The sequence below is a fragment of the Neolamprologus multifasciatus genome, unplaced genomic scaffold (genome assembly GCF_963576455.1).
Source record: "Neolamprologus multifasciatus unplaced genomic scaffold, fNeoMul1.2 chr03_unloc_2, whole genome shotgun sequence".
Taxonomy (NCBI): domain Eukaryota; kingdom Metazoa; phylum Chordata; class Actinopteri; order Cichliformes; family Cichlidae; genus Neolamprologus; species Neolamprologus multifasciatus.
This window is the reverse complement of record NW_028181972.1, coordinates 109489-124482: the sequence shown is the minus strand read 5'-3', so window position 1 is coordinate 124482 and position 14994 is coordinate 109489. Positions and strand designations below refer to the sequence as shown.

The following is a 14994-nucleotide window of genomic DNA, read 5'->3' as shown; positions in this document are numbered from 1 at the left end:
CTTCTCACGGTAGATGACTTTAAACTATGGCCTGATGTTAGCTACATCCACATTATTAATGACTTGTATTTTCCGAAGGCGTTGTTGGCGAGGAATTGTGTAATTATAAGAGCACCGAGGCGTATAATTACCTGCACAGCAACAACATTGATAAAGTACTGCTCAACAAACAAGACAACTTTATTTTTCTTAAAGCAGCTGTAGAGCCGAGCCAGAGCGCTAATCAAGCTAAACACTTAGCATGGCTAATGCTAAGAGAAAGTGGAGTAGTGGAGACAGTCGGCTGTTCCTGTATCGCCGGATTAGGGAAATCATGTAGTCATGCTGCTGTTCTGTGGAGGGTATTTCACTTATCTGGATATCACAATGTTTAAATGACTGAAACAGAAACACTGGACTGGTCAAAGGCTGACTGGGGAGTCACGCTACTGCCATCTAGCCAAGTATTACATGGAGCACTGTTTACTGTTTACATGTCAAAGCCACTCGTTAACTTTGTGTGGGCTGTATGCTGCACAATCACAGGTTAAATACACCACTTTATTTGAAGACATCTGTAGCACTGCCTCAGTTCTGGATGTTTCCACAGACTCCTCTGTGCACCTAAAGAAAAGGTCAAAGGTCAGCAGCACATGTAGTTGGGACAATTCTTCATTTACAAACAACAGTCGCACAAACTCTACAATTATTTTCCTCCAATTAGGACTTTTCACTTGCAGAAATGGTCCTGTGTGATTTCTAGGCTGTGATATAAAGACTAGTTCCTAATGGCAGCGATTCACTCAGTAAACATGTGTTTCCTTCACCAACCTCACACACAGATCCAATAAGATCAGGAAGTGGGCAGTATAGTACAATACGTGTTATTTTGTACTGTACTGCCCAAACTAAAGATCTGCTGAAGTGTTGGAAATGATCCAGATGTTTATTTTGGACGATACAGCAGAAGATCAGACATGAAAGTGGAGATAACACAGAAGACCTGCAGCAAAGGGTCAGAGGTCAGACTGGGCCCCTGCATTCAACAATGAGCCAATGATCATCAAGTAGTGACTAAAGCAGAGCCCTGACGTTCTGACATTTATCACACAGTTAGAACAAATGTCTGCTGATGACTTCATCTCATGAAATGACTGATAGATGTCAATTCATTGATCAGCTGAGCTGCTGCTGCTGATCTTCATCGTGCACAGAAACATTCAGCTTGTTTCAATCAGTAAATAACTCCCACTACTCTCAGTTTGAACTGTTCCCACTCAAAATGCTGTGAGAACAATGATCATTGTAGAACTTCACAAACATCACGTGTTGTTTTCCACACGTAAGATCAGCAAACATACAGAAACTTCCTGTTGCCACACACGGCCTCTAAAATCTCTTCCACGGTTTCTGTCTGAAGTCCACTCTCTGTGTCGGATCCACAGGAAACAACAAGATCTTATTAACATGGTTTTCAATGTGTCTCCTTACAAAAAGTCCAACCAATGAACAAATGTGTATATTTGTGGAGGCCGAACAAAAGCATGACACATTTCTCTGTTTCTATAAACTGGTGTCAAACACAAATATGAAGAGTTTCATTGACAGACTCCAAAATGCCCCCGCAGTGAATCAAAGGGAAATCCTACAGTGTGGCCAGAGAATCTTAATGGCTCCAACATCAACACATCCACAATGTTGGATCCAGTTCTACCTCACAGAGTTACTAAGACACACCCTCTGCCAGCATTACAACAGCTCCACCTGCTTCACCTGCCTCCTCAGCATCTGTACACCTGAAGAGAAAAGAAAGGCTCCCACAGCTCAAATCTACAAAGGATTCATGAAGTTTCATCCAACAATAACATGTTTGCCTTCCACAGTGTGCTGTTAGACACCACTGTACCTCTGCCATTTCAAAAAGAGCAGCTTGCTAACATTTTGTGTTTAAGTTCCTAATCTTTGTTTTCTTTGTGAAGCCGACAACATCTGGAGCTTTTTGACTCATAGAAACATCATTTTGTTCTTTAGATGACAGCAGATTGGGACTGAATAATCAATCACTATCAAACCAATAAAGACAAAAATGCTGATTTTACAGGAACTTTGTTGGAGAAGCTGGAAAGACATGAAACTGGTGGAGATCCCAAACCAGTTGATAGTGCTGGTTATTCCAAATAAAGCTGTTTTCATTTGAGATGAAATGACTTTCTGTCCTGATATATAATAAAGATGTTAGTTGTTTTTGAGCCCCTATATTAAAAGTAGATCCAGTTTAAAGTCAGCTTGAGTTTGATGTCTTCATGTCAAAGCTGCTCATGATGTTGAGCTGCTGATGGAATAAAAACAGTGAAAAATCTCCTCAATATAAAAGCATGTAGTCCAGACTTAAATGTAGCCTATTGTTAGCTGAGGTCCACACACAGTGTTTGACAGTGTAAACTGTGTGAAAGGGCTGCTGGTGGAGCTCACTAGGATGAGCAGGTGACCATGTGCCGCGAGGTGGAGAGCAGCTGGCCTGGCTTTGATTCTGACCACGCCCCCTTTCTCTCTCCCTCTGCTTTGCTGTCACTTATCTTCACTGCTCTGTCCAATAAAGCTGAAAAAGGCCCCAAATCAAAGAAATCTGCCTGCAGCCTCTGAAATGTCTTCTGTTTCCTTCCAGACGGCTTTTTCACCGTCAGCCCATCAGACAGTCCAGCAGCATTTATGATGATGTCATGATGTTGAAGAGACTGCTATGGTGGCCTCCCATGACCCCCAGCCTCATCTACACTGAGATGCAGACATTTGAAAACATTCAGCACACAACTGAATAATAGTCCATCACAACAGTCTGTGTACAGACACACACTGACCTTTCATATAGTCAAAGGAGTCAATCAAACACAGCTAGTTGAGTCATTTCTCTGTGAGTCTAAAGTGAATCTAGTATTTGAAAGTCCACTTCCTGTATTTGTTGTTGAAGACTTCTTCAGCTTCTTCTCAAGGACATCAGCTGCTTGTTTGGCAGCAGAGGCAGTTAAGAAGCTTCCTGAAAAACACTGAACAGTGAGTTCACTGTGGCATATGACAAATTCAGCTTTCTATGATCAAATGTGTCTGTGTCAACCTTTCAAATGCTGTTGAATCCAAAACATCAGCGGCTCCTTGGCTGCTCACTTCATGCACTTCTGTCTTTGTGACAGTCCAATGACATCACAGCTGTTTCCACCCCCAGTGTCTCAGGACTGGACACCTTTAAACATGTCGAGGATCAAACAGCCGTCCAGCTAAACACACATGAAACTATCAAAGCTGACAATCATTCCAATAACATCTAATGCTACATATATATAGACACAGCACTACAAGGAAATGGCTCTCAGCATCTGGCTGTGGTAACAAATGAGTCCCTGTTTGTGTTCAGATTGTGTGCATGTTTTAGACGTGTGTCACATGTAGAAACACAACAATCCCACAATGACACAAAGATTGGTTTGACACAACTGTGCAGCTGTAAGTTGTTTCTAATGATTCATTGAAGCTCTTCTAACATTCTGGAGACGATCAGTACATGAATCTGTTCAACACGACAACAATTTGACTTCAATGTGAACGTTTGCCATTAAATAACCTTCTTCATCCAGCTGACAGCATCCTTCATCCTATGATATGAACAGTTCCTCCTGTTGATGACAAACCTCTGACATGATCTGCTTGAGGAGCTTTTTCATGTGAAGCTCTCTGAGCTCAGGGCTAAGCTGCTGTGTTTCATCTTTAAGAGCTGCTGCCTCCTCGCCGGACTTGTTCTTCTCTTCTTCTCCTAATGACACCATTTCTGCTTCATATCTTTCACTGGGCCTAAAACAGATGAAGAGTAGATCTACTGCTGTTCACTGTTTGTGTCAATATGGAGAAATATGAACAGACAAACACAGCACATACAGAGAAATGTAGACAGGATGTGCAGCCAGTGCAGTAAATGGTCTAAATATCAGCTCTTTAGAAAATGATCCTGATGAACATGAAACTAACATCCAATGAGAAACACAGCTTCCTTGTTTCATGTCCAATAACAATCAATGAAGAGCTAATAAAGAGCTATTCTATTGTAAAATGCTGAGATGATTATTAGACAGAACCCAGCGGCTCACCAAAAGCCTGCATTGAAAATCTATATGAAAGTAATCTATGCTCATATATGGCAAAATCCTTTAACTGTCACTGTGTTTTTCATCTGTGCTCTTGTTGGTTGGACAAGTTTGTAAATGACAAAGAGCTCAGTGGACTTTGCATCCATCAAATCCTGTTAGATGTTCGGATTGTTTTTCCTTCACAGCTTTGTGATGAAGGCTAAAGAACAGAGATATGAACTATTGCCAATATGAATCCTGATGGCATGACGTGGGCATAGCCCCACCAAAGCAACACTCAGCTCACCTCATTCCAGGCGCTTGTCTGCTGGAGACCATGAGCCTTGTTAGTCACACATTAGCACCGTGGTAGGAAACAGCCTCCATCATTTCATTAGATCTGAATTTGGACTGTTTCCCTCTGGATGAACCAAGTCTGTCAAATCTATTGATCCAACACAAACTATCAAACACATTGGCTCACAGTCAGATTGGCTTTGTATGGATGGTGTAACAGGGGGCTGGGAAAGGATGCTGAAAGCTGAATATAATACAGAACAATAACAGGACATATAATAATGTAGCAAACATGATCTTCAACAGGCACACTTCTATTATTCATGATCACAAACACAAAGAACTTGTGCAGCCCTGATATCAGCCCTAATATATGAGTGTGTTTGCCCAAAGATTGAAACAGCATCAACATGACAGCTGTAAGAAATCTTCTCTCAGCCTTGTTTGGCAGAAGATCCCTGCAACAAAGATTGTAGCTGAAAGATGACGTGTGTAAAGTTTGCTCTTTGGGAGGGTTGAGGCTGTTTTTAGACCTTTGATAGTTTCCAATCCAGTTCTGAAAGACAGAAATAAAAACAACATCATTAAGATCAGATCATGGAGCTGTTTTCTGCCTTGTTTCTATCTTCACATTACAAGACTTTACTACAATAAAGATGCTAACATGTATCTGTAGCAACAACATCATTGAATCTAGAACAACTGGAGCCAAACCAGTGGCCTCTGCTGGGATCACTGGTGAGCCAACACTTCCTTGTTGGATGCAGATTTCAGGGCTTCCTTTTGCTCCTCCGTTATAACTGTTCTCTCTTCTCAACAAATAATGACACAAAGGAATCAGCAGTGACAAAGATGATGCTGAAGAGAAGCACACATTTCACACATATAACAGACCAGTCCAGTTACACACACCTCTGCTTGACATTAGGCCTCAAACAAAGACACAAAACACTAACTTGACTCTAAATAGAAGAAACGAGCAGCTTTTTCTGTTCTGTGCTTATTTATATTTGACACACATGCTTCTCTTTGTGCAAACACACATTGCACTATAAGGGTAACCTAGCACAAAATGAGTGGACAGCACAGTGATGATGCTGGGAGATCCTATACGAAGCAACACAGAAACACTGAGAACAAAACTTTAAACATTGATTATATTGAGATAAGCAGCCGACCCAGTCTAGATAAAGGCGAGCAGCTGGGACCGCTGCTGCACCAAAAACAGGTTTCAGTGTTTCCATGTGTGTGTGTGATGTCTTTACTTATACTGGTCAATAGACTTTAGTCAACACATTATTGAAAGGTGTTACACATGAAATAAAAACAGTGTTTCATCTTTATTCCTCTGAAGCAGCTGCATTATAACCAATCTGCTCCTTTGTGGCCATTTAAAACAGCCTTAAATAACTGTTGTTATATTTGTTGCAGTTTCTGCTCCTCTTGGACAGACGACTCTTGAAAAGACATTTTTGAATTTCAACTTTTAACTGGATAAATATCGGATATATAAACGTCTGCAACAAACTGATTCCAGCTTCTACCTCATGATAGGAATGTTTTTGTGGCTCAAGATGACCTGATATCTTTCATGATGGAGACATTTGACACATGTTTCACATATTATAGACCAACAAGTTATTCATAGCAGTTTAAATACGGGGAGTCACTTTTGGGCCCAGCAGATAAAACAGAGCCAATATTTCCTTCTTTATTTAAGTGACGTGTGTCACAGATGTGACCTAGTAAAGTGTAGCTGAACATTAGTAACGTTATTAACACTCTCAGCTCGTCCTTGTTCCAGACCTGAAGATCCTCTTCTTTCATTCAGCAGCAGCTTCAGGTCTCTGATGGTCCAGGGCTTGTTGTTGGGAAACAGCCCTGCTGGGATGATGGTGTCCTCACAGAAACAGTCAGTGATGCTGTTGATCTCCATCACAGAGCACGTCCCAGTCTGCAGTCTCAGTCCTGCAGGGCCTCGCTGGCTTCCTGACTCCACCCAGTCAACAACAGGAAGTGTTTGAAGTGCAGGAACAAACTGAGGCTGTGGCCAAACAGGAGTTTTTATCTCCTCGCTCTGACTCTCACTGCGGCCCCGCTGCTGTGTCAACATGTGTTTGTGCTAAACAATGATGGAAAGTGTTATAAATGACTTGTTGGCCTCTGATCTGTCACAAACAGCTGAAACGTGTCTCTCATGAGTCACATGAAGGTTTTTCACAGAAAGGACAAAAAGTAGCTGCAGTCAGTTTGTGTCATTTTTATATTTATTCATCTGGGAGAAAAATCTGAGGGACATTAAAATGTGTTTTTCAACAGATTCAAGAACATAAATATAACAGAACAGGTAAATGAAGATATTTCAAGTAAACAGCTGGACTGATCAGGTCCAAACACACAGTGATAAACTTGTCAAACAGCTGTCATATCTTTATATATAAGCTCTTTATAAATCCTGTTCACTGCAGTCTGTTTACTAATAATGTCAAACTGTTAGAAACACAGAAACATCAGAATCGTCTTTGTTCACATAAACCTGTCTGGGATCCTTTGTTGTTCTTTTGATGCAGAGTTACATTATAAATATAAAGAGTTATTTCAGAGTCTCATCAGTTTTCCTACATGTCTTTATTGAACACATCAGCAGGGCTGAAGCTCTCATGTTAAACACACACTGATCTATGGACACGTTCATGTGTTTCTAACAGAACCAGGCTGTTATCAGCCCTGCACTAACATGATGTCACACACACTGAATGTAACAGTGACAGTTTACATCATCACACAATCAGCTGTGATTGTTTCACTGTCATCAAACTAGTCAACAGGAAGTAGAATCAATAGAAACCAATCATTTACTGACAGCATGTCTGATGGAAATAAGTGCAGATTATGTATGAAGTATAACTGCACACAGTAACTGTATTACAATAAGGACTTAACAGCGCCCTCTGCTGGAGTGTTTCAGTACTGCGTTAACTAGAATACACCACCTCCTCCTCCTCACACCACCTGCTACAGCTCTACTCTTCTATGACTACAGTCATCCACAGCACTGATGTGAGGTCACATGGTTCATATGTAAGGAGCACAGAGACGTCCTAGCAGCTGACCTCAGGTCAGTTTAATGACTGTGAGCAGCAGCTGTGTTATTGTCACTGTGACAGGGAGACACACTCAGACACAGCGCTCATGTCAGCTTGTTCTCATGCAGGAGGATCAGGAGCACCATGTTTGTCTTTCTGTTTGAATCATGATGTGTTTGTGCCATCAGAGTCTGTCATGAGTAATCAGGGTTTCACAGCAGCTCTTCTGAATGCTGACGAGGACTCCAACCTCATGTTTCACCTCTCTGAGCTTCTGATGTCTGTGAACACTCGTGTTTCTTCTCTGGGCTCATCTGGACAAAAACACCTTTCTGTGTTTTATATATGGAAAGCTCCTGACCATGCATGGAGGGTTTCACCCCAAGCCCAGCACTCTTAGGCTGTAGGCTAAGCGAGATGAAAGAGGCCGGGGACTGGTGAGTGTCAGGAACATGGCCCCAACCGACCGCGTGCTCAGTGCTTTCTACTGCCTCAGGCAGTAAAAACCCAAGAAAGAGGAGGAAGAGGAGGCACCATCCTGGAAGAACAGGCCACTGCACGGTATGTACCAGCAGATAGCGGACATCCAGAAATCCTAACAGTAGCTGGACAAAGCTGGACTGAAACACAGCACAGAGGCACTAATCATGGCAGCACAAGAACAAGCTCTGAGTACAAGATCCATAGAGGCTGGGGTCTATCACACCAGGCAATGCCCCAGGTGCAGGCTGTGTAAAGATGAGACAATCCAGCACATTGATATATTGATATGTTTATTGATTAGCATTCAAATATCTCAGTGAAGACAGAACAAAGATTTACCACAAAGCAAGAAAGCATGAGACAAGGCTAATCAAAAGGTATTGGCTGAAGCATTTGCTTATTACGCCAACCCTTTTAACAAAAGATCTTTTAGCATTCAGCTCCTGTACACAGGGCTCGAAGCAAATAATAAAATTCAATTCAATTCAATTTCATTTATATGGCGCCAAATCACAACAAATGTCGCCTCAAGGTGCTTCATAGATACAGAGAGAAAAGCCCAACAATCACAGCAGGGTGCAAGATGCTAGCAGGCAAGGCATACATGGAACGCCATAACCGACTGTCCTTCACAGCCTCGCCTCTGTCAGTGCGCCCCACGGCAGCTGTGGCTACAATGTAGCTGCCATCACCAGTGTGTGAATGTGTGTGTGAATGGGTGGATAACTGGATGTGTAAAGCGGTTTGGGGTCCTTAGGGACTAGTAAAGCACTATACAAATGCAGGCCATTTACCATTTGTTTTCAGCTGCCATCATGACATTACAATCATACGCAGTACACACAGGAAGTAACTCACAACCAGACACAGCAGGATGGTGCCCAGCAACAGTGAAATTCAGCAATTTCAAGAATCTGTGGACAAATAAAACCCCAACAAAAAACACAGAACACCACAATATGAAGTGGGCGGGTCTGGATGGGTCCTGAGATACACTTTTCAAAGGTTTTATGTGTCAACAGTTTAAAAGTATGATGATGTATGATGAGTGAAGCATTTAATGTTTAGATCCAGCTGAAGCTCCACCTTAGCTGAGGCCGAGGGTGTCAAACAGGTGTTTATCCAACTTACGGAGAGCATCAATCAGGAATGAGCTGGCTCTTTCTCCTTTGTTTTGCACCATATCAATCACATGTCGAGCTCGTTCAGCCCTGGGTTTAATTTTGGCTGCTTCCATTTCCTCCATAGTTATAATTTCTTCTTGGAGCAGCCTGTCCAGCAGCTGGTTCAGAGTCGAATCCGACACCTTTTCCACAAACTTAATCCGAACTGAGAACAGACGCTCTTCTGGTGTGAGGCTCTGGAGCCTCGGCTGATTGTCTCTGCTCTGAACATCTGAGGACCAATCAAAAAAGAAGAGAGATTCTTGATAACAGAACAGTCTAAGCTTTGTTGAATCCAGAGAAATCTCTGCAGGTAATCAATCATCACTGAACGTCGCTGATCTTCAGACACTCAATAACAGCATGAATCATGAAACGTGGCTGGAGACAAATTCAGCAGATACAATTTAATTTAATGTTTATCATGAGAGAGCAGACAGGATCAGAAACGAGTCCATCAGCAGGGTAGCTCGCTGACAGAGAGGCTGAGAAGTTTGCACATGTGCAGAGGAGGGAGAAAGGATGATGAAGATGGAGCTGCCAGGCAAGAGGAAAAGAGGCATACCTCAAAGAAGATTCATGGATACAGTGAAGGAGGACGTACAGAGAGTTGGTGTGACAAAGGAGGATACTAGGATATGGAGATGAGACAGATGATCTTAAATAGAGTGGCTAAAAGAAGAAGAAGAGAAGAATGAAGGAGAAAATGATAAATCATTTACATATATATCCTGAGAACTGAGGGAAAAAGAATCTTCCGTTTCAACTTTTATATGTGATTTTCAGCCTCTATGGAGCTAAGTGGAAATGGAAATCCCAGGATGTCCTCTATTTAGGACTAAGTCAAAAGATATAGACAAAAAACAAATGTCCATTACAGAGGACACAAATGAATAGACTGGTTGTCAGGAGAATAGCAGAATGTATGTGTGTGAAAAGACTTTACCTTATTACCTTTATGTTTAGCTTATTTAAATTGCACAGTAATGCTTGTACATAGCGTGTCAGCAAATTCTTTAACTAGAACAAAGTAACCACATGAGGAAGTTGCTCAAATTTCGACTACACCCACATGTACTGTTTCAACCCATTACAAGATCGTTAATCAACTTGTTCCTCTTTGTCTTGCAAGGCTGCATCCTGTGCAGCCTCTTATGCAATCACCAGATAAGAAGTTGTTTTTCTCTTAACTTGTACTCCACCCATGAGTGTTATGTAAGATAAGACGGTATATAATAAACTCTGAGTGAATGCCTGGCGCGCTTTTGCCTACACGTTTCTGTAGTCTTAGGAACGTGTCAGGCAATCGTCCATGTACATGAATTAACTCTGGGCCCGTGATTCTTTGCTTTCCTGAGGTTTTTCTCCTAACAATGTGTATACAGTCAAGCCCATAATCATTCATACCCCTGGAGAATTTTGATTTAAAGTTACTGTTATTCAAGCAGCAAGTTCTCTTTTGACTGGAAATGACAAAGGTGTGTCCGAAAAGATAATAAGACAATGTACAAGAGGTACCATTGTGGGGAAAAAAATAGTTCTCAGCTTTTATTTACATTTGAGCAAAAAGTGTCATTTCCAAAATTATCCATACCCTCACAAACTTTCACAGTCTCTGGGAAAATCCAAAGTTCTTTACCATTCCAAATGGTCCAGGTTACCCTAATTAATTGAGAACAGCTGTGTTAACAGGTTTCAACAGGTAAAAAAAAAAAAAAGGGCAGCTCTCCCCAGGACCTGCCATTGTGCATTGTGGCTGCTCACAAGTCAGGAAATGGTTACAAGGCCATATCTAAATGTTTCTCAGTTCCAGTGGCTACAGTGCAAAGTATTATTAAATAATATAAGATGTTCTGCACTGTGGAAAATCTCAAAAGACATGGTCGAAGCCAAAAATGACAAAGACGAAGACGTCAGGTCTTCTGTGTTATGGTCACATAACTTTTCTGCTCATATATCTAGGTAGATCGATCTATGTATCACACACACTCACTGCTTCTATTTTACTTTTAGCTCAAATTAAATTGTGAGTGGATGAAGACTTTACCTGTCACATAAACTTCGTGCTCCCAGACCTCGTTGTCTGTTTGGTCTCGGATTGTTAGTGTGAATTCTTTCATGTTTATAGGAAGCCGGATCACATATGTTGGGAAGTAGTTTGGTCCAAACTCCACAGGAAATTCAGCTCTCTGAAAACCAGAAGCAGAGACTCAGTACCTTTATCCAAATGAGTTTTATTAGGTAATATAAGAATGACTGTGCTCAGCAATTGTGATTGAGTGAGTATGAGTCATTGGTATGTTTTGTTTTGGGGTTTTTTTGCTTTTAATTAACTTGTTTCCTTTTTCTTTTCTTTAAGAGTGGATGTCCTGGATTTTAATTTAAAACTTCTTGGGTCCCCCCACATATCTGACATCCTCACTAATGCTGGGCTGACACTGTGTGAGTTTTGGCCCATTTTTAGCCGATTTTTCAGTCATGCGACTGTCTTGGTGATCTGCCCGAATTTCGCCTTCATGGTGTGTCGTGCGTCGTGTAGTATACGTGGGGTAACGAGAAGCGATTAACACCTCATGACCAGCTCCCGCGTTAGTTTTCAGTTCAGTTTAGGCAGCCCTTCAGTCTTTCAGTCAGATGTTCTGATTTTCTGTTCATCCTGTCATCACAATAAACGTCATCCACATTCTTTACTGGCACGCAAATCCAGCATTCGGGTCCATTTTTTTCTCGACATCCTAACCACGACTGTCTGACAAAATGACAAGAACCATGCTGCAAAGACATGGACCCAGCGGACCCAGAACTACACGAGCAGCAGTAAGTAGCGCTCTTTCTGGTGAGGGACCTGGGGATTAGACTGTGGCTAATGCCCCAACATGAGTAAGTCTTTGTGAGTTTCTTTATTTCCCAAAATCCCAAATAACAAAGTTTTAATTAGATGTAATGATCATTTGTTCCTGTGAAACCACTTTTAAAAAAAATTGCACACTTTAATAGGAAACATATGCAGGAGCTTCCTTGATTCCCTCCAAAAAAAAAAAATATTGGCATCATCAGAAAATAATACTAGTTTTTAAACTGCAAAAACCTGGAGGTGGTTATAAACATCTGTTTGGTCTTTTTTCCATTTGGAGAACTTACCTTGGGTCGGATTGTTTCATCTGTTTGAAAGTGAACAGTGTAAGTCTGCTCTTTGATGAGTTTACAGTTAGAAGCCACTGTGATGTTGTAAGAACCTGGATGCTGTGCTTTCACCTTAAGAAACAGGACAGCATTTTATTTAGAAGTTTCATTCTCAACAGAGTCTGAGACATCAGCTCAATCTCTTATTGCTGACCCACAGATGTTGCCATCACATGATGAAAATAAAAAACGCTACTTTTTACAATGGCAATACTAAAACAAGAACAAAATATTTGAATGATATAAGCCTGATATATACACAAAGCTATCTATTGATTCATACACATCCATAAATATATATACTTTATACATACACAACATTTCATGAGCTTCTCGAAGAAAAAATTACTGAGTACTATACTGAGCTTCTGTTAGCACGAAGGAAAAAGATGAAGATGTATTACTGTCTTTACCTCATGCAGTGGGATGTTGCTTGGCAGGAGAAACACATCAAGGTACTTTTCCAACTCTACTTTTCTGAGGAACAATAAAACTTGGGCCCTAACTGGTGTTGTGTTATTCCAAAACCTCTTTAGGAAATCCCACACAAGGCCCAAGGCAGAAAAGTGGGGAAGTTCCACAATCACATGAGTATCTGTGATCTTCAGCGGCTCAATAATGTTCATTCCATCATCAGAGAAGTGGATAACAGACAGTGAACTGTCAGAAAGCAGAGCTGTGAAAACAAGACAGTTTTTGTCACTCAAATGTTCTTAATTGTCTTTCTTAATTTCTTATTCTAGGACTTTAGAACTTTCAAGCAAATAAGTGAACAGTAATTGATGGTACTCCATTGTACTAAAAATACAAATGCATTAGTTTTACTTTACAGAATATAGAGAGTTACAAATTCATTTTGTTATCCGTCTAATAATGAAAATCCACTGAGCCCACAGGTGTAGCTCCCAGTTTTACCCTTGCACTATGTTCTATTACGTGTCTTCTCCTTCCCCCTACTGGCCTATGTGCATGTTTTGCTATAAAGCTTATGTTTTTTGCTCTTGTATTAGAATTTCTTTCATTTATGTGTTGATGTATTCTCTTAGTAACAGCGCTTTTATGTCACCTGGTTTACCATGTCTGGTTCACACAGTTGCAAAGACTGTGGGAGCCTGGTTATTGTATCTTGGGAAATGGGGGCATTCACACAGAAAGCCTGGCACCGGGGAGGAATGCACAGGTAGTAAAGTTTTTAACTCTTTCTTTGGGGGAGACAAAAGGAGTAAGCAACAGCTGTGTAATGCCTTTCATTTTGTAGAAGGTATTTAAACCCAGGACTATGCTGGGATTCGGAGAGACTCTGCTGGTCAGTGTCCTGTTATGGCAACTCTCTCTCACTCAAGCTTGGATTTTATAAAAAAAAATTTTATTAAAAGATGCTAGCTACTGCTCATAGTTGTATGCAGACTTTATTAAATGAAAATTTCTCTCGTCACTAAGGAGTTTTTGATCTGGACAGAAGAGCTGATCACTAAAAAGCTGCTTCTCTCACCTCAATCATCATACAGCTGCTGCAGAAGTTTCTGTTTATGACTTCTAGTCTGTTCCCAACTAAGAAAACGGTACAGACTGAAGAGAACACAGATTCCACAAGATATTGGGACAGAAGCTTTTTTTTTTCAGATTGTGTAACACACTCTGCAGCCTGCAGGGGGCAGTAATAGCTTCTGGCAGTCGCATACAGTAATTTGCTCACCTTCCGCTGTTTCGCAGTGTGGGAAGTGGAGCTGATGAACTGCATCCTCACAGCCCTTGATGTCAAACAGTGGCCCTGCAGCTGTCTTGCCATTTGATTGGAGGATACTCTGATCCCACTGGATAATCCTGTACAGAAGCTCCGCCTCCTGACTCACATCAAACGCCAGTCCAGTCAGAGAACACTGGAACAGACCTGAACCAGGACACTTAAATCTGTGGGACAAAGAAAAGAAGAGAGAAATAGAAACAGTGAAGTAAAATAAAGTCTAGATAGCTGCAGTTTAAAATATAAAAATACTCTCTCATCCCTGCGGGCGGGCTTTATGCTTTAAGCTCAGGTCCTGTACCAGAGGCTTGGGAGCTTGAGTATCCTGGACTTTTACTGGTCCTAGGACTGCACTCTTCTAGACAGAGATCTTAGATGATGTTCCTGGGACCTGCCGGAGCAACTAGCTGGGGGGTGTTCTCGAGCTCTTCTCCGAGCCCTTGGTACTTCTGTAGTTTTGTGTCTTCACTCTTCCTGATGTTCGTCATTTGGCATCACAACATCTGTTTCCGGTTGGTTAGCCATCACCATTTTGTCCGTCTGTATCTGGAAGACCCGTCCGCGAATCACTACCTCATCGTGGTGGAGGGGTTTGTGTGTCCCAGGGATCCCAGGGGCTATGTTGTCTGGGGGCTTTTGCCCCCTGGTAGGGTCTCCCATGGCAAATTGGTCCTGGGTGAGAGACCAGACAAAGAGGGATTCAGAAGACCCCTATGAAAAGACCATAAAGGGGACAGTTTACTCTGCTCGGGATAGGGTTATCAGGTACCTCAATGCACGGCTTGGGCTCTGGAACCAGTGTCCTAGAGAGGGGATGGACTCTGTCTCAATCTGGAGTTGCCCCTGGTGAGAGGAGGTTGGCTGGGGTGGGTATCTTGGTATCCCTTCAGCTTGCTGCCTGTATGTTGGGGTTTCTCCCAGTCGACGAGATGTTTAGTTCCCTG

At 41.7% G+C, this 14994-nt stretch overlaps 1 protein-coding gene and 2 long non-coding RNA genes across 4 annotated transcripts in view; 1 reads left to right on the top strand and 2 right to left on the bottom strand.

Annotated features, from left to right (window-relative positions):
• Window positions 1-14994, top strand: part of LOC146490472 (uncharacterized) — a 191222-nt gene that overhangs the window by 173214 nt on the left and 3014 nt on the right. The gene's annotated exons all lie outside the window — the stretch shown is intronic.
• Window positions 1405-6445, bottom strand: LOC146490473 (uncharacterized). Of its 2 annotated transcripts, none has more exons than XR_014872725.1 (4): window positions 4402-6445; window positions 3663-3822; window positions 3092-3217; window positions 1405-3013 (listed from the first exon to the last, which is right to left on the bottom strand). It is a non-coding gene; the product is annotated as an uncharacterized LOC146490473 (long non-coding RNA). The 2 variants fall into 2 exon arrangements; XR_014872726.1 differs by having other exon boundaries at window positions 3092-3251; window positions 4402-5469.
• LOC146490471 (NACHT, LRR and PYD domains-containing protein 1-like) overlaps window positions 7204-14994 on the bottom strand; it is a 46014-nt gene continuing 38223 nt past the window's right edge. The window contains 5 exon segments of the mRNA XM_085153202.1: window positions 7204-9355; window positions 11171-11312; window positions 12265-12378; window positions 12720-12982; window positions 14003-14217. Of these exon segments, the coding sequence (XP_085009328.1) occupies window positions 9048-9355; window positions 11171-11312; window positions 12265-12378; window positions 12720-12982; window positions 14003-14217 (1042 nt within the window). The 3' untranslated portion in view covers window positions 7204-9047.